Source organism: Dama dama, chromosome 5 (genome assembly GCF_033118175.1).
Source record: "Dama dama isolate Ldn47 chromosome 5, ASM3311817v1, whole genome shotgun sequence".
Taxonomy (NCBI): domain Eukaryota; kingdom Metazoa; phylum Chordata; class Mammalia; order Artiodactyla; family Cervidae; genus Dama; species Dama dama.
In genome coordinates, this window is record NC_083685.1 from 96,129,070 (window position 1) to 96,155,948 (window position 26,879).

Genomic DNA, 26,879 nt, shown 5'->3' on the forward strand with positions numbered 1-26,879 from the left:
TTGTCTCCTTCCTGAGAATGTAAGCTCCTTAAGAGCAGGGACCAAGTCTTACATTTTTGTATCTACCACAGTGCCTAGCACAATGCTTGGCACATGGGTGCTGAATAAATACTTTATTGATCAGCAAACTATTATCTGGTATTTTTAATTATAGAGGGATTAATGTATGTGCATGCAAGCTTGTACCTATTTGCTGTGGCTTGTGACCGTCAAAGTGGGATGGAGCACAACTGAATGTGATCAAGGGCAGGGTTTGGTGGTCTGACAAGCCAGCCAACAATGACCACCAGCTGGTGTGGTCATGGTCATGCTCTGCTGGTGTGGACCATTGCAGAGCAGTTAAGAATGACGTGTCTGACAATTCACCTTTTAGAAGAGCCCAGATACTCCTTGAAGAGCTATTAGTTTATAACTATCTGTATGTGAAAGCCGCCTACTTTCAGAGAGAGAGCCTCTTTCAGACTACTAACCTGAGGGATTGGTGGAGGGGGTAATGTATGTAACACCACTTAATGCCAATAGAGGATTTTATTTTCCAACACTGTTCTACTTAGCTCTGAGGCTTCAGAATAGCTGGGTCATTAGGCTAGGGATTATGAATGAATTACCTGTGCATATGACTTGTTTTGCCTGCATCATGTTTTGTTTTCTTTCAATTTGAGCCAATATTAAATTCACAGATTTCGCATGGAAACCTTCATTTGGGGCTTTTCTTGAAAAAAAATACTCAAAGATCTGGAAAAACCAGGCCTGCATGGCAGCTATGGCCTAGAGATGACTAGTGGCTGTTTCTATAGACAGGATCTGTGCTCTGTTAAGAGGCTATTTCACTTGTTGCTATCTCCTGCCAGGTACTCTTGTAACCATGTGCAGCCTGTCTCCTCCCTTAGGTTACTTTGGAAAGCACAGCAGGGTTACTCTAAGTCCGTAATTTGAGACTTAACATTTAGATATCACTCAGTTCAGTTCAGTCACTCAGTTGTGTCCAACTCTGCGACCCCATGGACTGCAGCACGCCAGGCCTCCCTGTCCATCACCAACCCCCTAGAGTTTACTCACTCGTGTCCATTGAGTCAGTGATGCCATCCAACCATCTCATCCCCTGTCATCCCTTTCTCCTGCCTTCAATCTTCCCCAGCATCAGGTTCTTTCCAAATGAGTCAGCTCTTCACATCAGGTGGCCAAAGTATTGGAGTTTTCAGCTTCAACATCAGTCCTTCCAATGAACATTCAGGACTGATTTCCTTTAGGACTGACTGGTTGGATCTCCTTGCAGTCTAAAGGACTCTCAAGAGTCTTCTCCAACACCACAGTTCAAAAGCATCAATTCTTCAGTGCTCAGCTTTCTTTACAGTCTAACTCCACATCCATACTTGACCACTGGAAAAAGCATAGCCTTGACTAGATGGACCTATGTTGGCAAAGTAATGTCTCTGCTTTTTAATATGCTGTCTAGGTTGGTCATAACTATCCTTCCAAGGATTAAGTGTCTTTTTATTTCATGGCTGCAATCACCATCTGCAGTGATTTTGGAGCCCAGAAATATTAAGTCTCACTGTTGCCACTGTTTCTCCATCTATTTGCCATGAAGTGATGAGACCAGATGCCATAATCTTTTTCTGAATGTTGAGCTTTAAGCCAACTTTTTCCACTCTCCTCTTTCACTTTCATCAAGAGGCTCTTTAGTTCTTCACTTTCTGCCATAAGGGTGGTGTTATCTGCATATCTGAGGTTATTGATATTTCTCCCAGCAATCTTGATTCCAGCTTGTGCTTCATCCATCCCAGTGTTTTGCATGATGTACTCTGCATGGAAGTTAAATAAGCAGGGTGATAATATACAGCCTTGATGTACTCCTATTCCTATTTGGAACCAGTCTGTTGTTGCATGTCCAGTTCTAACTGTTGCTTCCTGACCAGCATACAGATATCTCAAGAGGCACATCAGGTGGTCTGGTATTCCCATCTCTTTCAGAATTTTCCACAGTTTGTTGTGATCCACACAGTCAAAGGCTTTGGCATAGTCAATAAAGCAGAAATAGATGTTTTTCTGGAACTCTCTTGCTTTTTCAATGATCCAACGGATGTTGGCAATTTGATCTCTGGTTCCTCTGCCTTTTCTAAAACCAGCTTGAACCTCTGAAAGTTTGTGGTTCATGTATTGTTAAAGCCTGGCTTGGAGAATTTTGAGCATTACTTTGCTAGCGTGTGAGATGAGTGCAATTATGCAGTAGTTTGAGCATTCTTTGGCATTGCCTTTCTTAGGAATTGAAATGAAAACTGACCTTTCCAGTCCTGTGGCCACTGCTGAGTTTTCCAGATTTGCTGGCGTATTCAGTGCAGCACTTTCACACCATCATCTTTGAGGATTTGAAATAGCTCAACTGGAATTCCATCACCTCCACTAGCTTTATTCATAGTGATGCTTTCTAAGGCCCCCTTGACTTCACATTCCAGGATGCCTGGCTCTAGGTGAGTGATCACACCATCGTGATTATCTGGGTCGTGAAGATCTTTTTTGTACAGTTCTTCTGTGTATTCTTGCCACCTCTTCTTAATATATTCTGCTTCTCTTAGGTTCATACCATTTTTGTCCTTTATTGAGCCCATCTTTGCATGAAATGTTCCCTTGGTATCTCTAATTTTCTTGAAGAGATCTCTAGTCTTTCCCATTCTATTGTTTTCCTCTATGTCTTTGCATTGATCACTGAGGAAGGCTTTCTTATCTCTCCTTGCTATTCTTTGGAACTCTGCACTCAAATGGGTTTATCTTTCCTTTTCTCCTTTGCTTTTTGCTTCTCTTCTTTTCACAGCTATTTGTAAGGCCTCCTCAGACAGCCATTTTGCTTTTTATATTTCTTTTTCTTGGGGATGGTGGGATGATCTTGCTCCCTGTCTCCTGTACAATGTCATGAACCTCCATCCATAGTTCATCAGGCACTCTATCAGATCTAGTCCCTTAAATCTATTTCTCACTTCCACTGTATAATCGTTAGGGATTTGATTTAGGTCATACCCGAATGGTCTAGTGGTTTCCCTACTTTCTTCAATTTAAGTCTGAATTTGGCAAGAAAGAGTTCATGATCTGAGCCACAGTCAGCTCCTGGTCTTGTTTCTGCTGACCGTATAGAGCTTCTCTATCTTTGCCTGCAAAGAATATAATCAATCTGATTTCGGTGTTGACCATCTGGTGATGTCCAAGTGTAGAGTCTTCTCTTGTGTTTTTGGAAGAGGGTGTTTGCTGTGACCAGTGCATTCGCTTGGCAGAACTCTATTAGCCTTTGCCCTGCTTCATTCTGTGTACTCCAAGGCCAAATTTGCCAGTTACTCCAGGTGTTTCTGGACTTTCTACTTTTTTTTTTTGGACTTCCTACTTTTGCATTCCAATCCCCTATAATGAAAAGGACATCTTTTGGGGGTGTTAATTCTAGAACGTCTTGTAGGTCTTCACAGAACCGTTCAACTTCAGCTTCTTCAGCATTACTGGTCGGGGCATAGACTTGGATTACCTTGATATTGAATGGTTTGCCTTGGAAGCGAACAGAGATCATTCTGTCATTTTTGAGACTGCATCCAAGTACTGCATTTGGACTCTTTTGTTGACTCTGATGGCTAACCAATCTAATCACATGGGCCACAGCCTTGTCTAACTCAATGAAACTATGAGCCATGCCATGTAGGGCCACCCAAGATGGACAGGTCATGGTGGGGAGTTCTGCCAAAATGTGGTCCACTGGAGAAGGGAATGGCAAACCACTTCAGTATTCCTGCCTTGAGAACCCCATGAACAGTATGAAAAGGCAAAAGGATAGGACACTGAAAGATGAACTCCCCAGGTCAATAGGTGCCCAATATGCTACTGGAGCTCAGTGGAGAATAACTCCAGAAAGAATGAAGAGATGGAGCCAAAGCAAAAACAACACCCATTTGGGGATGTGACTGGTGATGGAAGCAAGGTCTGACGCTGTAAAGAGCAATATTGCATAGGAACCTGGAATGTTAGGTCCATGAATCAAGGCAAATTGGAAGTGATCAAACAGGAGATGGCAAGAGTAAATGTCGACATTTTAGGAATCAGCGAACTAAAACGGACTGGAATGGGTGAATTGAACTCAGATGACCATTTAGATATCACTATGGTCTGAATATTTATGTCCCAGTAAAAGTCATGCTGCAATCCTCATGATTGATGTGATGGTATTAGGAAGTGGGGCCTTTGGGAGGTAATTCAGTCACAAAGTGGAAGCCTCATGAGTGAGATTAACTCTTTACAAAATAGCTCCAGAGAGATTCCAAGCCCCTTCCATCAAGTAAGGACACAGCAGAGGGGTGTCAGCAGGACTTCCCTGGTGGTCCAGTGGTTAAGACTCCGAGGGTTGGATCCCCAGTGGGGGAATTAAAGATCCTACATGCCACAGAGCAACTTAGCCCACGTGCCACAACTATTGATACATGCCACAACTAGAGAGTCCACGCACAGCAACAAAAGATCCCACATGCCACAACTAAGACCCGAGGCAGCCATATATTATATATAAAATAGCAGCAATGAACCAGGAAGATGGCCCTCACCAGAAGGCAACCAGGCTGGTACCTGCAGAGCTGTGAGCAATAAATTTCTGTTATTTATAAGCCACCAGTCTGTGGTATTCTGTAAGAGCAACCTGGAAAGACTAAGACAGTTATTTCCCTTTTAGTTTGGGGTTGACTTTCTAAATTAATATTTAGGGGAAAGGAATTAAGTCAATTTATCCTTACATATGGGTTTCCCAGGTGGTGCTAGTAATAAAGAATCTGCCTGCCAATGCAGGAGACACAAGAGATGCGTGTTCAATCCCTAGGTCGGAAAGAGCCCCTGGAGAAGGAAATGGCAACCCACTCCAGTATTCTTGCCTGGAGAATTCCATGGACAGAGGAGCCTGGCAGGCTACAGTCCACGGGGTCACAAAGGGTTAGATATGACTGAGCAACTGAACACACACATTCTTAAATACATATCTGCTATTAGTTCAACATGCACATTTTCAGTAGCTCCTGGTCACTATGCCATCAACAACTAAAGGAAAATTACCTCTGATCTGGAGGAAAGGGGAAGGAGAATTTTTAACAGGTTCACAAACAGGGAAAGTCTCATGGAAATGAACTTTAGAAGGTGCCTGATGTCTTTAACGTGAGTTGAAGCTTACCATGAATTCTCCGGAAATTGCTTTTCCTGGACACAGAGCAAAGAGCTACTTGCCAGTTTTTCTGTGGCGAATTAGCAAATCCTCTAAGAGTTTTGAATTTAGGAGGGGAAGGAGGAACTAATTATATCCTATTTCCCGCTGGAGTTCTAAATCTTTTCATTGATTGCCATGTGTATGATGAGACTGGGAGTCCTGTAAAGAACTTGAGAGTCTGGCAGGAATAGTCAGGGAAAGGAAGGGTAAAAGATAATTTTATTTCCATCAGACTTCCTCTTCCCCTGTTTGTGTTAGAGGAGCAGATCACCTCCACTGGGATAGCTACTTTCTGAGGAGAATGTATGATTGTCCCAGAATATATCATGCATTTCCTTCTTTTTCTGTAACACAAGATGATCACAAGTATCCTTTTCAACCTTAGGTTACTGTGACATCTGAGTCATCTCAGAGTCTCAGTTTCTTCATCTGTAAAATGGGGATGACATTAGTATCTAGTATATAACATCAGTTGTTTGGAGGACTAAATAATGCAAATGTTTGTGTGTTCCTCACAGGGCTTCTCTGATAGCTCAGTTGGAAAGAAGCCGCCTGCAATGCAGGAGACCCTTGTTGGATTCCTGGGTTGGGACGATCCGCTGGAGAAGGGATAGACTACCCACTCCAGTCTTCTTGGGCTTCCCTTGTGGCTCAGCTGATAAAGAATCCGCCTGCGATGAGGGAGACTTGGGTTCGATCCCTGGGTTGGGAAGATCTGGAGAAGGGAAAGGCTACCCGATCCAGTATTCTGGCCTAGAGAATTCCATGAACAGTAGTATAGTCCATGGGATCGCAAAGAGTCAGACACAACTGAACGAGTTTCACTTGTGTATTCCTCATTAATTTTACAAAATTCAACACTTTCTTGAAGAGCGAGTATTATTGTGGCAGAGAAAGGGAAACGTGTGTTTACTGGAAAGAAATAGTGTTAGCAGGACAACAAAACAGACTAGGAACCGTGATTGCTATGCAGTTAGGTTCCGTGGAACCGTACACACCGTCTTTCACTGTTGTCGCTCCGGATCTTTTTCCCGTTGTACCTCAGACTCTGATCTCCCCGCCCTCAGGAAGTGAAAGCCTCGCCACGCTGTCAAGTGCATGCTGGGAGCTGGAGTCCCCCTAAAGGCTGCCAATGGCCGTGAGGTAAGCCGCGTCGCTGGGAGCCTCTAGCACGTGGCGGGAAGGGGCGGTGCGCACTAGCTGTCTGTTCCCGAGAGCCGCGGGAGCTGCCTGCCCTCGCGTCTCGCGTCGCGGCGCCTCCAGTCACTGTGCCCTCCCGACATGCCCGAGGAGGCGGGCTTCCCGCCCGCCAAGAAATTCCGGGCGCGCGCCGGGCCTCCGAGCCGCACCGGGTCCTGCCCTCCCGGGCGGCGTGTGGTGATGCTGCTGGCCGCGGGCGGCGGCGGAGGAGGTGGAGGCCGGAGGCAGCAGCCGCCCCTGGCCCAGCCCTCGGCCAGCCTCTACCCCGAGGCCGTGGAGCAGCAGCGCCGGAATCTGCCCATCTTCCAGGCGCGAGGCCAGCTGTTGGCCCAGCTCCGAAACCTGGACAGCGCCGTCCTTATCGGTGAGTGACCATGCCGGCGGGTCCTTTTTCACTCCCCGTTCGTTCTCTTGAGAGAACAGCTTTTCTTAGGTGGCTCCTCACCGTCTTTCATCCGTTTCTGCAACAAACCTGACCGCCTATTTCTGTTCGGAGCCAGGAGAGGGGCCTCGGAAGAGAGTCGGACAGTCCCCCTTTCTGGAGGTGCTCACGGTCCGGGCGAGTGACCACACGTTAGGCAAAAACTCGCCTTCTGGGCCGGAAGGGTAGAGGGATGCACCGAAGACTTGGGGGAGTTTAGAAAAGTGGATCTGAGCCGGTGTGGAGGGGACGGCAAGGGGGTGGACCTAGAAAGGCGTTGGACACAGGAGAGAGCCTGCGGTATAAGAGACGAAGTGGAGACGAGACAGTCCAGTCTGAGGGAAGAAGTAGTTTCTGGTGCATTAATTGAAGCAGAGTTGAGGGCCGGGAACCGATTGCAAGGGGCTTTGATCCCCAACGTTTTAAGTAAGAGGAGCCCCTGAAGGACGGAGAGGATGAGCCTCCAAAGAGGAGATCCAGGAGAGCTGATAGTCTAAGGAACAGAGTTGTTAAGAAGAAGGCAGCGATCAAATGCAAAAATGAAGTCCAGTAAGTAGGGACCCAAAAAATGACCGCTGGATTGGGTGGGAGTTTTTGACTAGGGATGGAGGTGAGCGCTGTTTTGGCAGAGCTGTGGGATGGGAACTGATTTGTCATTGGGCTGGAAGTGAGGAGGTCATGAAGGCAATGGGAACAGACTTCTGTTTCGAGAAGAAGCAGGGGGACCTAGCGGAACTTGCAGGTCTTCATAGGTTAAGGGGAAGAACTCAGTAGAGAGGGATGCTGAAGATGGAAAGTGGGCACTAACAGCAGAGATGGAGGGCGTGGGGAAAGGGGGCCTTTGGCAACAAGGGTTAGAGCTGGCACTGGCCTGGAATAGAAGGAAGGTGGTGCAAGAGGTTAGGGGACTGGAGGAAGGTGATAAAAATGGGGTGACTGCAGAAGAGCTTGTAGGAGGAGATGAAGGGAGACTGAGGATTTCACTTTTTCTATGAAGTAGGTGCAGGAGCTCTTCTGAGATTGGGACTTACGGGGTCCTTGGGGAGGATGGGAACAGAGGAAAGGGGCTACAAAAACAAGAACAAGGATCAGCCGTGGTGCTGGCACCCAGGTGCATTTGGCCCCATGGCAAACTAAGGTCGTTGTCAGCCCAGCTGGATTATTTTATTATAGTGATGCTCAGTTTCTTTATTATTATTATTTTTTTAGCTGCACAAGGTTTTTGGTTGTGGTGCTCTGGCTTCTCTGGTTGCAGAGCACGGACTCTAGAGCCCCGGTTTAGTAGTTGCGGCCCTTGGGCTTAGTTACTTCGCAGCATGTAGGATCCTACTTCCACCAGGGATCGAACTTGCATTCGCTGCCTTGGAAGGCGGATTCTTAACCACCGGACCACCAGGGAAGTCCCCAGTGCTCAGTTTCTTGGTGTAGGAGCAGAAGAGATGGGCAGGGAGACTTTGATCGAAGTTTGGGTTTTGCCTGATGAACTCAGTAAGAGAAGTGCACAATAATCAAGTTCTTCGTCCATGATTTGTGTCCAGGTCAGGAAGGATGAGCCATAGGGGAGAAAATGGAAGGACGATGGGCCTGTAGGACTCGGTGGGGCGGGGGCGGCGGGTGGGGGGGGTGGGGCGGGTAGTGGTAGTCGTGGAGGGAGGGATGCCCAGGCTTACAGTTCTTTGTTCTGGTCAGGTGCTGGGAAGGAAACACAGGACGGTAGTAATAAGGTTGGGTGCTTACTGTATGTAGTGCTCAGGTACATGAAAGAGACAGGTGTCTGTCCTCCCTGGACTTCTGATGCTGGAGGCAAACAGAAACGTTTCAACACTCAAACAGTGTAGAGTGATCAGTGATGGAGGAGAGATGAAGGAGGCACTAAGGAACACAGAGGCAGGTGCAGCCCTTGGGGAGAAAGTTTGAGGTCTAATTCATCTTGTGGAGTTTGTCATGCAGGCAGTGTGGGAGCAGATACTTCATAATCGAGTGGGCAAAGGCAGAGGGTTTGAAAGGAAGCGGCAGGCTGGGTGAGGAGCCAGCTATGGCTGCAGTGTCGGAACAGATGTCTCTTCATGTCAGTACATTTATATCTCATTTATCCCTTCGAAAAGTAGGACTTTTTATATAACAGCTGTATTTCACTGTACGTCTTTACCAGTTACTATTGCTAACCATTTACATTGTTTCCAAATTTAACTGCCATGAGCAAAGGTGAATAAAACACTTTTGAAGCTGATTCTTTATGCACATCGTTATTTCCTTAGAGTCAGTTCCTGCAAGTGGAATTGTGGGTCAAGAGTATAAACATTTTAAAGATTTTCCTACTTAGTTTGACCTTCTGAGAAGCAATTCCAATTAACACTCCACTAGCAGTATTCATGGGTGCACATTTTCCCATGACTTTATCGACTTATTTTCTTTCTTTTCTTTCATATTTATTTATTTTATTTTGCTGTGCCAGCTCTTAGTTGCAGCCTAGGGATCTGTAGTTGGGGCATGCAGGATCTAGTTCCCTGACCAGGGATTGAACCTAAGCCCCCTGCATTGGGAGTGCTAGGGAAGTCCCTCTAGTATTTTTCTTATGTCTTTTCCTTCTGACTTTGATCTGTTGGGGTTTTTTTGTTGTTGTTGTTGAGGTTTAAATGAGACTTTTCTTCTTTCCTAGGGGAAACAGGCTCGGGGAAGACAACACAGATTCCTCAGTACCTCTACGAAGGGGGGATTGGCCGCCAGGCCATCATTGCTGTGACTCAGCCTCGCCGAGTGGCTGCCATCTCTCTGGCTGCCAGAGTCTCTGATGAGAAGAGAACAGAACTTGGGAAGCTGGTACCTAACTTCTTTTTCACTAACAGTTCTTGGTCCCTAACACCTCACTACCCTCTTCCCCTGCCACCTCCCTGACTTTTTTATTTTTCTAAACAAGACTACTTATACATCTCAAGCTTCTTTCTTTCTTTTTTTTTTTTTTTCCAAGTTTCTTTCTTGCCACAGTTGTTTCAGACTCAGAGTTCTTTATTAGTTCCTTAGACATCAGAGGGTCTATCAGTCCCATTTGCTTTGCTTTCAAAGTCTCTTGGCAAGTAGAATAAATTAGTTGTTTTCCTTGAGCACTTTTAAGGCTTCAGTAACACTTGCTAGGTCTGTTTGTCTATATATCTTTCTACAAACTTGTAAGCATTTTCCTAGCATATAGGTGGTTATTGAGAATGAGTTCCAGAAGCATATGTAAGTCAGATTTATTTGTGTTCAGGCATTTGACTTCAAAACATCTTGGGCATCTTTTCACTTGTGTATGTAGCTTCGCTTGAAGTGGCTGAGGGGAGGGGACTAGTGTTACATTCTTTGCAGAGTTTCTCATCGTTGCAGTTGAGGGTGTGTGTCCATGGGAGCAGGGTAGGGTTGGAGTGGGTCATGTTCACTACACTAGCACCAGCGCCTGGCGCCCCTCTGGGTACCCTGGGTGCAGCAGATATGTTGGCTGGATGAATGAGTGGTACCTCTGCACAGGTTGGCTACACGGTGCGCTTCGACGATGTCACCTCTGACGACACCAAGATCAAGTTCCTGACCGATGGCATGCTCTTGCGCGAGGCCATTTCAGACTCCCTGCTCCGGAAGTACAGCTGCATCATTTTGGATGAAGCCCACGAGCGGACTATCCACACGGATGTGCTCTTCGGGGTGGTGAAAGCTGCACAGAAGAGGCGAAAGGAGCTGGGGAAGCTGCCTCTCAAAGTGGGTGCAGCCGTTCTGCTGCGGGACTCAGGGCAAAGGTGCTGGGGGGCCGGGGGGAGAGGAGTACAGCTTCCCAAGCAGCCTTCAGGGTTTGGCAGGGCACAGAAAGCCTGGCCCGAACCTTCCTCCCATCCTTCTCCCCCTTCTCGCTGGCAGGTGATTGTGATGTCAGCCACGATGGACGTGGACCTGTTCTCCCAGTATTTCAACGGAGCCCCTGTCCTCTACCTGGAGGGCCGGCAGCACCCGATCCAGATTTTCTACACCAAGCAGCCCCAGCACGATTACCTGCATGCCGCCCTGGTCTCCGTCTTCCAGATCCACCAGGTAGGCAGTGGGGAGCGGATTCCTGGAAAGGCCTGTTTGACCTTGAAGTCAGCCATGAGAAGAAAAGGTGCTGGACCAAACTGCTTTGTAAGCTATGTTCTTTAGGTGAATAAGGAATTTCCTTGCCATGTCCCCGTTTTTATACTTTTTTATAGTATCTCTCTTTTCCTCTAAAAAAAAATTAAACCCCAACCAGCATGTTTCTTCAGCTGAGCTGGAAAACCTCCATGTGTTAGAGCAGTGGCCCGTGTGCATAATGTGATCAGAAACCCCAGTAAGAAGCACATTTTGTGTTGCAACCAGGACACCACATGTAGAACTGAGTAGAAAGGAGTCTTAGGAAATACTGCCTCCTTTTACTCCATGTGATATTCTGTCTCATTGAAAAATAAAAAGTTGGTGTATTAGCCAATAATGGAGTGCAATTTAGAGTTTGCTTTTTTTAAAAATGTATTAGAGAAACATTTCAATAGTTTTTTCATTTTAGTAAACATTTATTTAAAAATTTGAGTGTATAACCTCATTTTTTGGTTTAACTTGTATATAATTGACTGTTTTTACCTTCCCATTAACTTTCTGAAAATATCTAGAAGCCAACTTTTTAAAAAATGTATTTATTTATTTATTTATTTAACTGGCTGCTTCAGGTCTTAGTTGTGGCACACAGCATCTTTGGTCGCAGTGCACAGACTTTCTAGTTGTGGCACACAGGCCGACAGTTGCCACTCGCAGACTCAGTTGCCCCGTAGCACATGGAATCTTATTTCCCTGACCAGGGATCAAACTCATGTCCCCTACATTGAAAGGTGTATTCTTAACTATAGGACCACCAGGGAAGTCCCAGTCAGCCTTGTTTAGCTGCCAGAAGCAAACTTGAGATAAGGATATTTTATGAATGATACCTGTGGTGCCCTCAAGTTATATAATAGCTTTGATGAGTCCTCCTAGTGATGAAGCTTTTATTGTTTTAGATTTTATCCTGTCTCTGTGTGTGTACCTCTGAACATTTGTCTTCTTAACACTGAGCTAAAAAAGTATATGCACACACATAAATACATAGATACATGTATGCAAACATAGCCATAGTATATATACAGAAAGAAAAAAATGTGGTGGTAGTCACTCAGTCATGTCCGAGTCTTAGTAACCCCATGGACTGTAGCCTCCCAGGCTCCTCTGTCCATGGAATTCTCCAGGCAAGAATACTGGAGTGGGTTGCCATTTCCTTCTCCAGGGGATCTTCCTGAACCAGAAATCAAATCCCAGGTCTCCCACATTGCAGGCAGATTCTTTATTGTCTGAGCCATATTTGCCTTCATTATATGTACATGTACATACAAATATAGGTAGTCGGACATGACAGAGCAACTTGCACACCTTCACAAATACAGATAATTATTGAACATTTTTCAGTTATTTTGCCAAACAGGCACTCTACAATTTAATGTATCTAAACAGACTTCAAAGAAGATTGGGTCAATTGGGTATATGTACTTAACACTTAGATATTCTTCCCTTCTCAAGGTGAAGGACCCAGTTAAACCTGAGATACCAAGCCCTTGCCCAAGTTCTGGGTGCTTTGGGAGTTTATGAAAGTGTGTTTGATGGCCTCATTCAATAAGGGCTTCTTTTCCAGACTCTGGCCATTTTCATGGATCAGGGTTTCTCTAAGTTGTCTCCTTTGTCAGCTTCATCTTTCAAGATGATTACGAAAGGAAGGCAGCTCCGGGCAGGTTTTATTTGCTTGTGTGGTTGTGCTTTTTCATGGCATTGTTCTTGTTGCAAAAGCAATCTGGTGATTTCCCTTCAAAATCCCCTTAATTTTTTATTATGTCTCTTTTTTTCCCCTCTTAATTCACTTTTAAACATAGCTGGCTAACTTGAATAAGATGCAGCTATGCATTTGGTGAAGTTGTTTTTTTCTTCCCCAGGGGTGACACCAATATCTAGGCTCAGTTACAGCTCCAAAGTTAAGAATAACTGGGAAACTTCATTAACGATCATTGTTCTGTTCGGTGCCACCTGCGCATCTGTCAAGGCCCAGTAACCCCAGTAGCCCCGCTCTGCCTTCTCTGTAGGAAGCGCCCTCCTCGCATGACATCCTGGTGTTCCTCACCGGGCAGGAAGAGATCGAAGCCGTGAGTAAGACCTGCCGGGACATCGCCAAGCACCTCCCCGACGGCTGCCCCTCCATGCTGGTCCTTCCGCTCTACGCCTCCCTGCCCTACGCCCAGCAGCTGCGCGTCTTCCAGGGGGCCCCAAAGGTGAGTGCACCCCGTCTCCTGCCCAGGCCCGTCCCTGGGTACCCAGACGGATGCACCAGTGGGGCCTGTGCCCCTGTCAGCGGGCTCCAGATAAGATGTGTGGACAGGGTACCCAGCTATCTCTCACGAGCTGGAAAGACGCAAGCATGCAATGCAGGGCTGCAGACATGGCTCTCCCATGGTAGGAACAGGGAGACAGTTGTCTGGGGTTGAGGGAGAGATGCCCGCGGAAGCCGGAAGCTCCCTGAGTGACTCTCCCGGGGTCCACAGTAAACAAGCACATGTCTACCGTATGTTCCCTGGGTACCCCTGCTGTGCCAGCTACTGCGCCAACACCAGACACACACTGTCCCTCATCTTCTCAAGAACCACAAGGCCGGTCTCCATTCCAGTTCAGAAACCCTGAGGCCCCAAGGGGTGAAGTGATAGGTGCCCACGGGGTACAGTAAGTACCGGGCAGGGCCAGGATCCCAAGTAACATCTACTTCCTCCTGGCTCTAATGCCCATCCCACCACCCCTCATCACCTCAAAATAAGCCTTGAAGACTGAAACACCCAGCCCCCCAACCCAACACTGACCCGGCCATCAGTATTAATAACTGTCCAGATAGCGGAGTCATCTCTTCTTGATCATGAGTGAATTGTGACAGTTAGCAATGAGGAATATGTTTTCAAACTTCTGCATCATACATGTGTCATGTGGCTTTTTGGTTTTCTTCCTCCTTTTAGGGTTATCGCAAAGTGATCATTTCAACCAACATCGCTGAAACCTCCATAACCATTACAGGAATAAAATATGTAGTTGACACGGGCATGGTTAAAGCAAAGAAGTATAACCCTGGTGAGAACTTGTAGCCCCTGATGTCTCTTCTCTGTGTAGTGAGCGGCCCGTGGTCCTGCAGTTTCCCCACCTGAGCATTTCACGTGTATGAGTACCAGGCACCCCATCCAGCAGGCGGGGCCAGAAAGACACGTGAGGCAGGGAAGAAGAGCCCATCCGTGGCAAACCTGGGGACAGAGGGACTGAGATTCCATCAGAAGGTGGGCGAGAATGGTGGCTGTCAGGCCAGGGACAGCCCGATACCACATCAGAGGCTTCCTGGGAAATGATATCGGAGCATGGCTGGTTCAATCCCCAGTCTCCCAGAAAGAAAGCAGGACCCCACCCCCAGCTGGGCCAAGGCACTAGCTGTTTCCCGACTGTGTGCAGTGCGCAGCTTGCTTGAAGTCGTTTTTATTCAGGTCTGTTTTATACCTTGCTTTATTCCATGGAGGATTTGAGGCAGCTGACATGATAGCTCCCAGGTGTTCACTTCAAATGAACTGCTGTGCATTCAAGGATGCTGACTTTCACGTGTGTTGAAAATTGGGGACCATGTTTGTGAAAGGGCTTGGTTCTCCATACTGTCTGGCACCGCATACACCTTTATCAAGAAAATCAGTCTTGTTTACTCCTAGGTGTAGTGACATGACACCGTCTCTCTTTTATAATAGAGCAGAGCGAGGCTGTAGCCCACAAGGGACTGGAGGCGTTTCGTTTTGGGGTCATGATCAGTGGGCGACCAGCCATCCTGGTTTGCTGGAAACTGGGTTTTGGCACTGAAAATGCCACCTCTTGGAGGACCCCTGAGTCCCAGGCCACCCCAGGGGTTGTTTTCAATTGTGACCTAAGGCAAGGCCTCTGAAATCTCGCCTTGGCCACTGCCCCAAGCTCAAGGTCCTTCTGATGCTACAGTCACAGATTTCACATAGTGTTCATGGCGAGGCCTCTTTTTACCACAAACCAGTCTGGTTACGTGCTTTCTGACATATTGTTGATTAGTCACTAAATGGTGGCCAGCTCTTTGTAATACCATGGACTGTACGCTGCCAGGCTCCTCATGGAATTCTCCAGGGAAGAATACTGGAGTGGGTTGCCATTTCCTCCTCCAGGGCATCTTCCTGACCCAAGGATTGAACCCACATCTCCTGCATTAGCAGGCAGATTCTTTACCACCGAGCCACGAAGGAAAGCCCTCTTTCCAATGTAGCCTTGAGTTTTTCTGGACTCATGTATTGCGGAAAGAATCCTGGGTATCCCCAGGAATGCTCCTCATTGTCTACGTTGTAGAAGGAGTTTGTTCACATGATGAGCAGAGTCTGACTTGGCCATTCTCCCACCAGACAGTGGCCTGGAGGTGTTGGCCGTGCAGCGGGTATCAAAGACCCAGGCCTGGCAGCGCACAGGCCGGGCCGGCAGAGAGGACAGCGGCATCTGTTACCGGCTCTACACGGAGGATGAGTTTGAGAAGTTTGAGAAGATGACGGTGCCAGAGATCCAAAGGTAGCCAGTGGGGCTCGCCACCTGCCATGCGTCCTGAGGTCCTGTCATGCAGCCTGTGTCTCCTCCAACTGCCACTCCTTGGTGCGTGGCTCTGCCTTGCTGGCTGGGGGGTCAGGCGCCCTTGTGAACCACCTGTGTCTCTGTCTTGCAGGTGTAACCTGGCGAGCGTGATGCTGCAGCTCCTCGCCATGAAAGTCCCAAACGTGCTCACCTTTGACTTCATGTCCAAGCCGTCTCCAGGTGAGTGGAGTCTTTCGGGAGGTGGGCACACAGAAAGGGACCTCCACGGGCTCCACACAGGCCTTCTGGCAGTCTCCTTTTTTTGTTATTATATACTTATTATTTTTGACTGTGCTGGATCTTTGTTGCTGTGCAGGCTTTTCTCTTGTTGCGGCGAGGAGGGCTACCCTGTAGCTGCAGTGACTGGTTTTCTCATTGCAGTGGCTTCTCTTGTTGCAGAGCACAGTCTGTAGTCTGTAGGGCGCGAGGGCTCAGTAGTTGCAGCTCCTAGGCCATCGAGCACAGGCTCAATAGTTGTGGCGCATGGACTTAGTTGCTGCATGGCGTGTGGGATTGTCCCGGAGCAGGGATTGAACCCATGTCTCCTGCATTGGCAGGTGGGTTCTTAACCACTGAGCAGTCAGGGAAGCCCCTGGTGACCTGTTGTTTAGTGTAATTGGGGGGAATAACAACCTTAACTCTCAGAGAAGAGTCTCAGAATCATGGAAGAGACCCGGTGCTGTTCACACCATGTTGGTACAGAATCAGGGGCTTCGTGTCGGCACCATCTCCGGTGGGTTCCGTGGTCACAGGAACCAGGGAAGGTAGTCGAGGGGGTCCACAGGTTACTGCAGCCCCAACAAACTTTGACTTTTGCAAAGGGACTGAGCAGATTGCGTTTCTTTGCTTTCAGCTGTAATTTGATGGGTCTCTGCCCTTCACTGGGAATCTCCATGGAGGAAGAAAAAGTAGTTGGGGTTCTTTGTCATGGTAGCTTAGCCCTTGGCATCCCTTCAACACATACCGTTTTCTTTTTCTTTAAAGTGAAGAAGTGCAATTGGTTAAAAAAAAGTAAACAGTGGATAGGTAGACATGGACCGCCACAATCTTCAGGTTCTTAGTTTCCCTCCCCCACAGCCACTCCTGGGGCCATTTCCTAGTGTCTCCTAGAGAAAATCTGTGTGGGTAAGTACATACAGTCTCCTTTTCAAAACATAAATAGCAACACCCATTCAGTCCGTTCTATACTTTTTTTTTCCTATCAATTACTAAATTCCTACATATAAAGGAGGAACAGGGACTTCCCTGGTGGTCCAGTGCTTAAGACTCTGAGCTCCCAGTGCCGGGGTCACAGGTTTAATCCCTGGTCAGGAAACTAAGATCCTGCATTGCCACACAACACCCCCAACCCACCACCACCAAATAAGAGGAGGAATATACATGTCAGGTAGAAGTAAGCCACACCTGTGTGCACATTACTGGGGCCACCAAGCCCTGGGACCGCCCATTCCCACCCCCGCCCCTCACCTCCTTCCCACTCCTCCCTCAAGGTCACCACCACCCAGGTTTGATCTGTGATTCCCTTGCTTTTCTTGAATATATCTATTCCATTCACAAGCATGGTTTCGATTGGTGTGTTTATGTCTCAATTTTCTGGTGACCTTCGTTTTCATCTGTCATGTTTTGTAAAGTTTACGTTTGATGTATTTTTATCACGTAAATACTATTCCATTCTATGAATAAGCCAAGATGCATTTTTCCTCCTCCTGGTAGACATTGGCACATTGCTTTTTTCACTTAATATATTTTATAGATCAGTTTTTCTCTGTACATATATATTTATTGCATCCTTAGACATGCATCCTTATGCTTAATAGGTAATACATTTACATAGTTCAAATTAAAAAGGGATTAAACAGTAAATAGTAAATAGTGTCCTTCTCTCCAGGGGCTCCCAAGGCCCCTGGTGTTTCCATTGTTGTGTGTGTCCATCTGGAGACACAGGTCCCTGTACGAGGTTCAGGTATATCCGAGTGTGAAATTCAGAAGTGTAACTTTGCTGGGCTTCAGATTTGCATACATATCGCCAAATTGCAGGCTACTATTTAGAAAGGGAATTGAGGGTTTCCCTGGTGGCTCGGTAAAGAATCTGGCTGCCAGTGCAGGAGACACAGGTTGGATCCCTGGTCCAGGAAGATCTGACACGCCACAGAGCAGTTAGGCCCGTGCACCACATCTGTTGAGCCTGTGCTCCACAACAAGAGAAGCCACCGCAGTGAGAAGCCACCACAGTAGAGAAAAGCCCCAAGCAGCAACGAAGACCCAACACAGGCAAAAAATAAACACGTAAAATTATTTTTGGAAAATTTAAAAAATGAAAAGAGATGAGCTGAAGACAGTGATGTCATGAATAGCTTTGAAAAGTACCTCATGGGGACAGTGTGGTCGCGGTCTTCACCGTGGTTTGACTTAGGCTTGTCACAAATGCGCTGACGTGATGAAGCAGCTGCAGCTCCGTCCTGTTTTGAATGTTTGACTCCTTTTCATGTCTTTCTCTCTAGATCACATCCAGGCGGCCATCGCCCAGCTGGAGCTGCTCGGTGCCCTTGAACAGAGGGATGGCCAGCTCACCCTAACTCCAATGGGAAGAAAGATGGCGGCTTTCCCACTCGAACCCAAATTTGCCAAAGTAAGTGACACCCTCTTCTCAGTCCCCTCTCTGTACCTTACAGGTCAGCCATCCCACAGGGTCTCCTCAGCCCAGTGCTTCTAGGTTCATCTTCACCTTTTCTCTTAAACGATCATCAACACCTGCTTTGTGTCAAACCTCGACTTACGTTCTGTGTATTTCAAGCTCATATTAAGTCATGTGTGTGTGCATGCTCAGTCATGACCAACTCTCTGCGACCCCCTGGATTGTAGCCCACAGGCTTCTCTGTCCATGGAATTTTCCAGGCAAGAATACTGGAGTGGGTTGCCATTTCCTCCACCAATGAAGTCATGAGCCCTACCTGTATGGATCATACAAGAAAGGCAGCTATCTGTTCTACAGAAAATAATATACAAATAAATATATAAAAGAGCATAACATATATTGTCGTGGTTTTAGAAACACCTGCCCCTTTATGCCTTACAAGGGAAGCTACAGAAGCAATACATGGAAATTCAGAAGCCAGGAAAAAACTGGACTCACACAGTGTTTTCATTGTGGTTTGCAGACCATCCTCCTGTCCCCCAAATTCCACTGCACGGAGGAGATATTGACCATTGTCTCCCTGCTGTCCGTGGACAGCGTTCTCTACAACCCTCCATCCCGGCGGGATGAAGTGCAGAGCGTGCGGAAGAAGTTTGTGTCCAGCGAGGGCGATCACCTCACCCTGCTCAATGTCTACCGGACCTTCAAGAACACCGGCGGGAACAAGGTAGGCCTTGTCCTCTTCCTCTTCTCAAACAGGGCCTTCATTTATCAAGAAAATTTTAAAAATAAATAAATATTTGGGGGAGTTCCCTTTTGGCCTAGTGGTTAGGATTCCAGGCCTTCACTTGCCATGGCCTGGGTTCAATCCTTAGTCGGGAAACTAAGATCCCGCCTGCCGAGTGGCTGCCCTTCCCAAAAGAATCAGTAATTGTGCCATACCATACACACTTTAACTTTGTGTTTTAATGCAGTCAGTTCTTAATAAAAAGAAAAGCCACTACCTAGGTTTAGTAGTTGTAAACATTTTGCTCCGTTTGCCTCAATTTATTTGTTTATTTTCTCTTGTTGGCCACTCTGCATGGCATGTGGAACTTCCCTGACGAGGGTTGGAACTCATGCCTCCTGCAGTGGAAGTGCAGAGACCTAGCCACTGGACCACCAGGGAGGGCCACGTCAGTTTATTTTTAAGGAAATAAATGCTGTGGACACAGCACGAGCCCCACGCCGCTCCTCGTGTAGTCCTCCCTGCCTCCTGTAACCACCGTCCTGAAGTGGGTCTGGACCTCCCTGGGCAACACCGTGCTTTCACTTCCTGTCCACAGGCAGGTTGATGGATGTGAAGTAGTTGTTGTTCAATTGCTAAGTCATGTCCAGCTCTGTGACCCCATGGACTGCAGCATTGCAGGCTTCCCTGTCCTTCACCATCTCCCAGAGTTTGCTCAAACTCATGTCCATCAAGTTGGTGATACCATCCAACCATCTCATCCTCCATTGCCCACTTCTCTTCCTGCCTTCAGTCTTTCCCAGTATCAGGGTCTTTTCCAGTGAGTTGGCTCTTTGCATCAGGTGCCAAAGTATTAGAGTTTCAGCTCCAGTATCAGTCCTTCCAGTGAATATTCAGGGTTGATTTCCTGTAGGATTGACTGGTTTGGTCTTCTTGCAACCCACGGGACTGTCAAGAGTCTTCTCCAGCATTGCAGTTTGAAAGCATCAAATAGTATCTCAGTTATTTGAAACTGTACTGACTTGATTCCTCGAGAGACCAAGAAGCTTTGCTTAAGTTTATTGTCATTTGTAGTTAACCTTCTGTGAGTTGTCTGTCCATATCCTTTGTGGCTCTACTAGATTATTGGTCATTTTCTGACTGATTTGTAGGTGTTGTTTTTTTTTTTTAAGTATATTCTGAAGGTCATCATTCTTTTTCCACTATGGTTTTCATTATGGTTCATGCTTTTTGATATAAAGATATTTTCTTGTATTTACTTTTGGCAACTGCAGTTTAACCTCCGAATTCAAACTATGTTCTAGAAATTATGCTGGGACTTCCCTGGTGGTCCAGTGGTTAATTCGTGGTCAGAGAACTAAGACCCCCAAATGCTGCATGTTATGACTAAAAAAAATTTTTTAATTAAGTAAAAAATTAAAAGTTGTGCTATATTTTTATCTCTGAAGAAACAAGAGAACTGTGACATCTCTTTTTTTCTCCCTGTTCAGGAATGGTGCAAAGAGAACTTTGTCAACAGCAAGAATATGACGCTAGTAGCTGAAGTCAGAGGACAACTGAGGGACATCTGCATGAAGGTATTTTTCTTCCTGCTGATCTTTGGGGGGCGAAGCTGTCACCTTTTTCTAGGTGAAAATTCTCAAATTGCTTGTTACTAGTGATTGCAGAAAAACCTCTCATTGTAGGAAAATTTTTAAATAAAGAAGAAAGTAAAAATTACCCACAACTCCACCTCTCACCAGTTTGGTCCATTTCATCATGGCTCTGCTTTTAAATGTATTTTTACATGGATAGTTATTAATACATTGTATATATGATTTATATCCAGCTTTTATAAACTTTAACAGTGTTTTCCAATGTTATTGGAATTCTTCCTAAGTTTTTTTTTTTAGTGGAAATACCTGTCAATTTTATTCAGTTTACAAAATCAGTGCATACTTGTTGCACATTGATATAGAGTGCAGAAAATAGTGATATATATACAGCAGAAACTAACACAACATTGTAAAGCAATTATACTCCAATAATAAAAATAAAATAAGAAAATAGTGATATGTTGTGCAGAAAGTATAAAAGTATAATCCTGCCCCTCCAAAGAGAAGCAATAGTCCAGTGTAGATCCTTCTAGAATTTTTTTCTATGTATGTATATTTTTGTTTATTTGTGTGTTATGCATATACGTGGATATATGCATTTTCTTTTTTAAAAAAGTTTGATGTACGTTTTGTTTTGCAACTTGTTTTTTTCCACTTGGAGTACCTCTTGAATTTCACTTTGTATGTGGGCTGTCTCTCAGTGCCTGTATATGTCTATCGTTCTTTTTATTGACTTGGTAGCATTTGGCTCCTGTCTTCACTACAGTTATTTAACTAAGTCCCTAGTGGCGGTCATGTAGATTGTGCTAGAGTGATCATCCTCCTGCACAAACATCTGTGCTCTGGTGCACAGAGAATGGACTTCTGGATGGGGAATTTAGATTCTGATAGACACTGCCAAGCCTCCACCAAAAAGTCTCCTACCAGCTTATATTCCCTCTTAGAGGACATGATGTTTCTATATTCAGTGACTGTATGACGCACCATGTTTTACCTCAGAGGTGGGGTGGTTTGTGTTCGCAGTCTCCTGTGTTGAGCACTGAGTGTCCTCGTTTTGCTGCCGTGAACAACTCTGTGGTGACCAGACGTCTCTGTGTAAGGCCTCTTCTGAGACAGCCCCCAGTGCAGACCATCCACATGACCCTAGGAGACAGTTGTCACCCTTACCCAGGCCCGTATCCCATGCCAGCAGCCTATTGTTAGCACTGAAGTAACTTCTTACCAGGCTTCCCAGGTGGCTCAGTGCTAAAGAATCTACCTGCCAAAACAGGAGACGCGGATTCAATCCCTGGTTCAGGAAGATCCCCTGGAGAAGGAAATGGCAACCCACTCCAGTATTCTTGCCTGGAGAATCCCATGGACAGAGGAGCTGGCGGGCTACAGTCTGCAGGGTCACAGAGTCGGGCACGACCGAGCGACTGAGCACACAGCTCTTTTCACAGTAGCCTGTTGTGTTCTGTGTTGCATACATGTTTTCACCCCTCTTGTCCTTGAATGGCTTTCCTGCTAGACCACCCCTTGGCTTTGTGAGTTTTCTCATCTTTTACTGACAGTAGAAGTGGCGCTCCTCGACCCGCGCTCACCTCAGGCATCTGAGGCAGCTTCCCGGAGGTCAGCGTCCACCCCGGATGTCAGCCTCCTCTGCCGGCCTTGCACCAGGCTGCGCTGTAGGCAGTGTGGCTCCAGGTACCAGGGCTGGCTGCACAGTGCTCACGTCTGGGGTCTTTTCCATGTCTCACTTCCTCCCGAACCAGATGTCCATGCCAATCCTGTCCTCCCGGGGGGACACGGAGAGCATCCGCCGATGCCTGGCGCACAGCCTCTTCATGAGCACCGCTGAGCTGCAGCCGGACGGGTCCTACGCCACCACGGACACCCACCAGCCAGTGGCCATCCATCCCTCGTCCGTGCTCTTCCACTGCAAGCCGGCCTGCGTCGTGTTCACAGAGCTGCTCTTCACCAACAAGTGCTACATGCGTGACCTGTGCGTTGTGGATGCCGAATGGCTGTACGAGGCCGCCCCCGACTTCTTCAGGAGGAAGCTGCGGACTGCCAGGACCTGAGCCGCCTGGTGCCCGGAGCCGGGCTGCAGCCGGCCTCACTGCCACTTCTAGACGTTGGCACCTACGGAGGCCACGGTGGTTAGGGGTGGGTCATGCCTGGCCTCCAGGAGCTTGAGAGCCTCTTTGTCTACACTCCTCAGACTGAACCGCACAGTCATGTAGAGGCCTGGGAGACTTCAAAATGATGCTTTGGGTTCTTGGTGGATGACTTTGGGTGACTTCCTCTACTTCTGAGGTGCAGTTTCCTGATCTGCCAAGTGGGAGTGATGATACTTACAGGGTTGGAGTCATGAAGCTCAGAGCAAGTGAAAAGAAAAGTACCCAGAGGTGTGCGTGCCTGTGATAAGCCACGGTGGACTGGGTTCCGAGGTGCTTGGTTGGTGTTACTGCTTATGTACGTGCCATGGATCGGGTACAGCAAAACCCCCAAGTCCTCAAGACTGCAGGGGATGGTCTGGGAGGGGGACCACAAGAGGTCACACAGCTCTTGACCTTGGATCTTTTTGAACATCTATCTGTATGAAGTTATGTAATAGAAGAGATTAACTTCTGTTTCAATAGGGAGGTGCTGAGCACCTAACCTCACTCCCCAGGGCAGGGAGCTTTCACAGCAAAGAAGTGCTAAGCCCTGTCCCCACCCTGCTTTCAGGGAAGTTCCTGAGTGAAGGTATTTGTATCTTCTGAAGTGGGAAAGCTGATCTTGTGTGTTGTCCTTCAGTCATGTCTAATTCCTTGTGACCCCATGGACTGTAGCATGGCAGGCTTCCCTGTCCTTCACCATCTCACGGAGCTTGCTCAAACTCATGTCCATCGAGTCAGTGATGCCATCCAACCATCTCATCCTCTGTCGTCCCCTTCTCCTCCTGCCTTCAATCTTTCCCAGCATCAGGGTCTTTTCCAGTGAGTCAGTTCTTCACATCGACTGGCCAAAGTATTGGGGCTTCTGCTTCAGCATCAGCCCTTCCAATAAACATTCAGGGTTGATTTCAGGTTGTAGTGTGATGGCCTTCAGCATAACCTCTCTCTTTCTGTCTCTGGGCCATAAACCCATGAGCTAAGGGTTGACTGAGCTGAACTTAAGCCATTTCCCTTCTGGCCAGGCCTCTGGGGGTGGGCGGAGGTCAAGCCAGGCAGTCTTGGCTCATCTCCTCCTCTCATCTAGTGTTTATTTTCTTTTATCTTATTTCCTATGATCTTTTTTCCTTCTTCTTAGGGAGCAAGGAACATCCTGGCTTTGCTGCTGGCACCTCTCTCTCACACTCATTTTCAATATTTGTCTGAGGGGATTAAAGGGTCTCCACAGACTTCCTGTTCTCATATTTTGAGAAGGGAAAAGACACCAAAAGTCCTTCTTAGCTATTTAATTTGAAAATCGTCGTTGTTTAATAGCTAAGTTGTGTCTGACTCTGCAACTCCGTGGGCTGTGGCTCTCCAGGCTCCTCTGTCCATAGAATTTCCCAGGCAAGAATCCTGGAGTGGGTTGCCATTTCCTCCTCCAGGGCATCTTCCCAACCCAGGAATCAAACCTGAGACCTTCCCCAGAGAATGCTTTGGCCTGGAAAATGCCAAAATTAGCCCTTTTATTGTGCTTAATTGTCTAAACACAATATACAGTATTCTGGTCATTACATACAGTGAATCATACAGCTTTTAAGCAGAGGCCCAAATGGCCTGAGAGACTCTTCAGAGATAACGGATGGTGTCTTCATTTTGGTTCAGTGAGAGCCTGGCGGATGGGAACACCCCCTCCCAGGCCTCATACGGTGGTGTGTGTCAAGTTTGCCAGCACCAGCTGTGGGTCTAAGCAGTCAGACTTGTAGCCAGCGTTCCCAGCTATCTGGGCATATGTGAATTCTTCCTGTTAAAAATAGTTACATTAAGGCCAAAGAAGAGTCGACAGATCCTAAATACCCTGTCTTACTAAATTCTTAGATTTTTCTTGTTCTTACCAGTGCTGACTTTCTGAGAAGTTTTTCAGAAAAACAAACTATTTTTCTCACTTATTTAAGAGTCCTAGGAGGTGTAGCCTGACTTGGTAAAAGAAATTACTGTATTTTTAATAAAACATTCATCACACTGATAAAAAATATTGGGAGTGGAGAGATGTATTATGTTTCTCATAACGTTGCATATTATGGTGGCTCAGACAGTAAAGAATCTTCCTGCCATGTGGGAGACCTGGGTTCAATCCCTGGGTTGAGAAGATCCCCTGGAGAAGGGCATGGCAACCCACTCCAGTATTCTGGCCTAGAGAATCCCCATGGACCGAGGAGCCTGGCAGGCTACAATCCATGGGATCACAAAGACTCAGACACAGCTAACCAACTAAGCACATTCTCTAGGGCAAGTAAAATTTAGCTTTTAATCATTTTTGTGCACCTCAAAGTTCCTGAACTGTTTCAGGAAATGTATTTTTTCTGAGCAGGAGTAAGGGGTAAATAGCTTCTAAATAAATGTAAGTAGCGTCTGTGTTTCTGTACAAAGATATATTTATCACTGGTAGAGTTTTGATACAGTAGTTTTTTATCAGGCTTTTTAAAAAGTTAACTTTTCACATAGCTGCTCAGGAATTAAATCAGATTGGAAAAGCCTATCCCTGCTCCATGTTACTACAAAGAGATACAAGGTTGTTTATACCTAGCTGCAGGGCACAGATAAGTACACTTTAAACTTTCTAATAAAGTTAAATGTTTCACAGTGATGTTGCAATCTCATCTTGAGCTATTCCTTTCAATCCCTAAAATCTCTGATGGTGTGCCACCTTTTTTTTTTTCCAACCTATGAAATCCATATCTGATATGGATTTCATATCATATCTGGGTGAATCACTAGTTCCCTTGAGCACCTTTATGTATTAATAAATAGATGCACTCCAAGCAGATTGCATGCCTCAGATGTTTGTCTTCTGCTTCTAGTAATCATGGAGGGCAGCACAGATCCCATTTACAAGGGGAAGAACTGCCCAACACCCAGTTCTTGGTAGAAACCCTTCCTTAATGTTGCGTCTCTGCTAGGAATAAAGAGATGCCAGAAGGGAGGCAAGTTTGTGCTCTGTGAAAGAACTGATTATGTACTGTGATGCATAAATCCGTTTAATCCAGCTCTCAAGAAAACCTGTGGCCAGACATTTAAGATACCATTCCTTGTGAATATAAAGAAACACTGCACCTGTGGGGAAGGAAGAGTTTTCTTATATTTTATTTGATCAGAATATTATAACTTGCAGGGAAAAGCTCAGTTCAGATTCATGTTGTGTTTTGAGACTCTTTTCTTATTCAAACAGGAAGGGATCTGTAGAAGTATCAGCATTTGCACATGACTCAAACCCATTAAAGGTGAATCTAGTACATATTGTGTGTGGCTTCTTTCTTGGGTCTCCTTTCCCTTATTCACAGAATGCTGTTTAGAATATATTAATATTAGTCATATCTTTACCACTGATTTGGGAAGATTTATTTTCTTGGTACCTTATAATATTTTATGGTTCCTGGTAAAGTAGCAACATTGGTTCTTAACCTAAATCTAATGTAAGCTGTGGCTTCTTGCCCCCTGAAAAATAACGTTCCATCAGAACCTGGGTGTAAGGTTGGAGGGCTGCAAGAATTAACCAGGCATCTTGCCTTCAGGAGCTCCAGGTCTGATGGGAGTAAGGGGCAGCTGTCAGGTAAACGAGAAATGCCAGGAGGTTTCTGCTGAGAAAAGAATGAAGTACAGGGATCTGGTCACAGAGGCATGAGTTTTGGTTTTTCAGGGAAAAGAGGAGGAAGAGCCAGGAAGGCCTTTCATAGGAGATGACCTCAGAGGCTGGTTTTGGGAGTCAAAGGCAGCAAGAGTGCGCTCCACGAAGTCACAGAAAGCCTGGTCATGCTTGAGAACAGTAGATGGAAATTTGGAGAGTAAGCAGGTACTGGATAGAAGCCAATTAAACAGCAGTCCTGGGACACCAGACTCAGAGCCACTCAGCTAAAGAAGTTTCAGTTCAGTCGCTCAGTCGTGTCCGACTGTTTGCGACCCCATGGACTGCAGCATATGAATATTCATGACTGATTTCCTTTAGGATTGACTGGTTTGATCTTGCAGTTCAAAGGACTCTCAAGAGTCTTCTCCAACACCACGGTTTAAAAGCATCAATTCTTCGGCGCTCAGCTTTCTTTATAGTCCAACTTTCACATCCATACATGATTACTGGGAAAACCATAGCTTTGACTCTACAGACCTTTGTAGGCAAAGCAATGTCTCTGTTTTTAAATATGCTATCTAGATTGGTAATAGCTTTTCTTCCAAGGAGCAAGCATCTTTTAATTTCATGGCTGCAGT

The 26,879-nt window shown here is 46.3% G+C and overlaps 1 protein-coding gene across 1 annotated transcript; it reads left to right on the plus strand.

The window, feature by feature from the left end:
- The first annotated feature begins 6,429 nt into the window (after positions 1–6,429).
- On the plus strand, positions 6,430–25,911 carry DHX33 (DEAH-box helicase 33). Its single transcript, XM_061143205.1, has 12 exons — positions 6,430–6,782; positions 9,499–9,659; positions 10,341–10,568; positions 10,725–10,895; positions 12,974–13,159; positions 13,889–14,000; positions 15,323–15,482; positions 15,634–15,722; positions 18,044–18,171; positions 18,701–18,904; positions 20,395–20,481; positions 22,254–25,911. The coding sequence occupies exons 1-12, from the start codon at positions 6,500–6,502 to the stop codon at positions 22,560–22,562; spliced, it is 2,118 nt and encodes a 705-aa protein (XP_060999188.1). The 5' UTR covers positions 6,430–6,499; the 3' UTR covers positions 22,563–25,911.
- The last annotated feature ends 968 nt before the right edge of the window (positions 25,912–26,879 follow it).

What these genes read in the sequence shown, in the direction of transcription:
- DHX33 (XM_061143205.1), top strand. Translation starts at nt 6,500, where the DNA reads ATGCCCGAGGAGGCGGGCTTCCCGCCCGCCAAGAAATTCCGGGCGCGC. An exon ending in AGCAAAGAAGTATAACCCTG is followed by an intron (nt 14,001 to 15,322) that starts GTGAGAACTTGT and finishes TTCTCCCACCAG; the next exon opens with ACAGTGGCCTGGAGGTGTTG. An exon ending in TGAGGGACATCTGCATGAAG is followed by an intron (nt 20,482 to 22,253) that starts GTATTTTTCTTC and finishes CTCCCGAACCAG; the next exon opens with ATGTCCATGCCAATCCTGTC.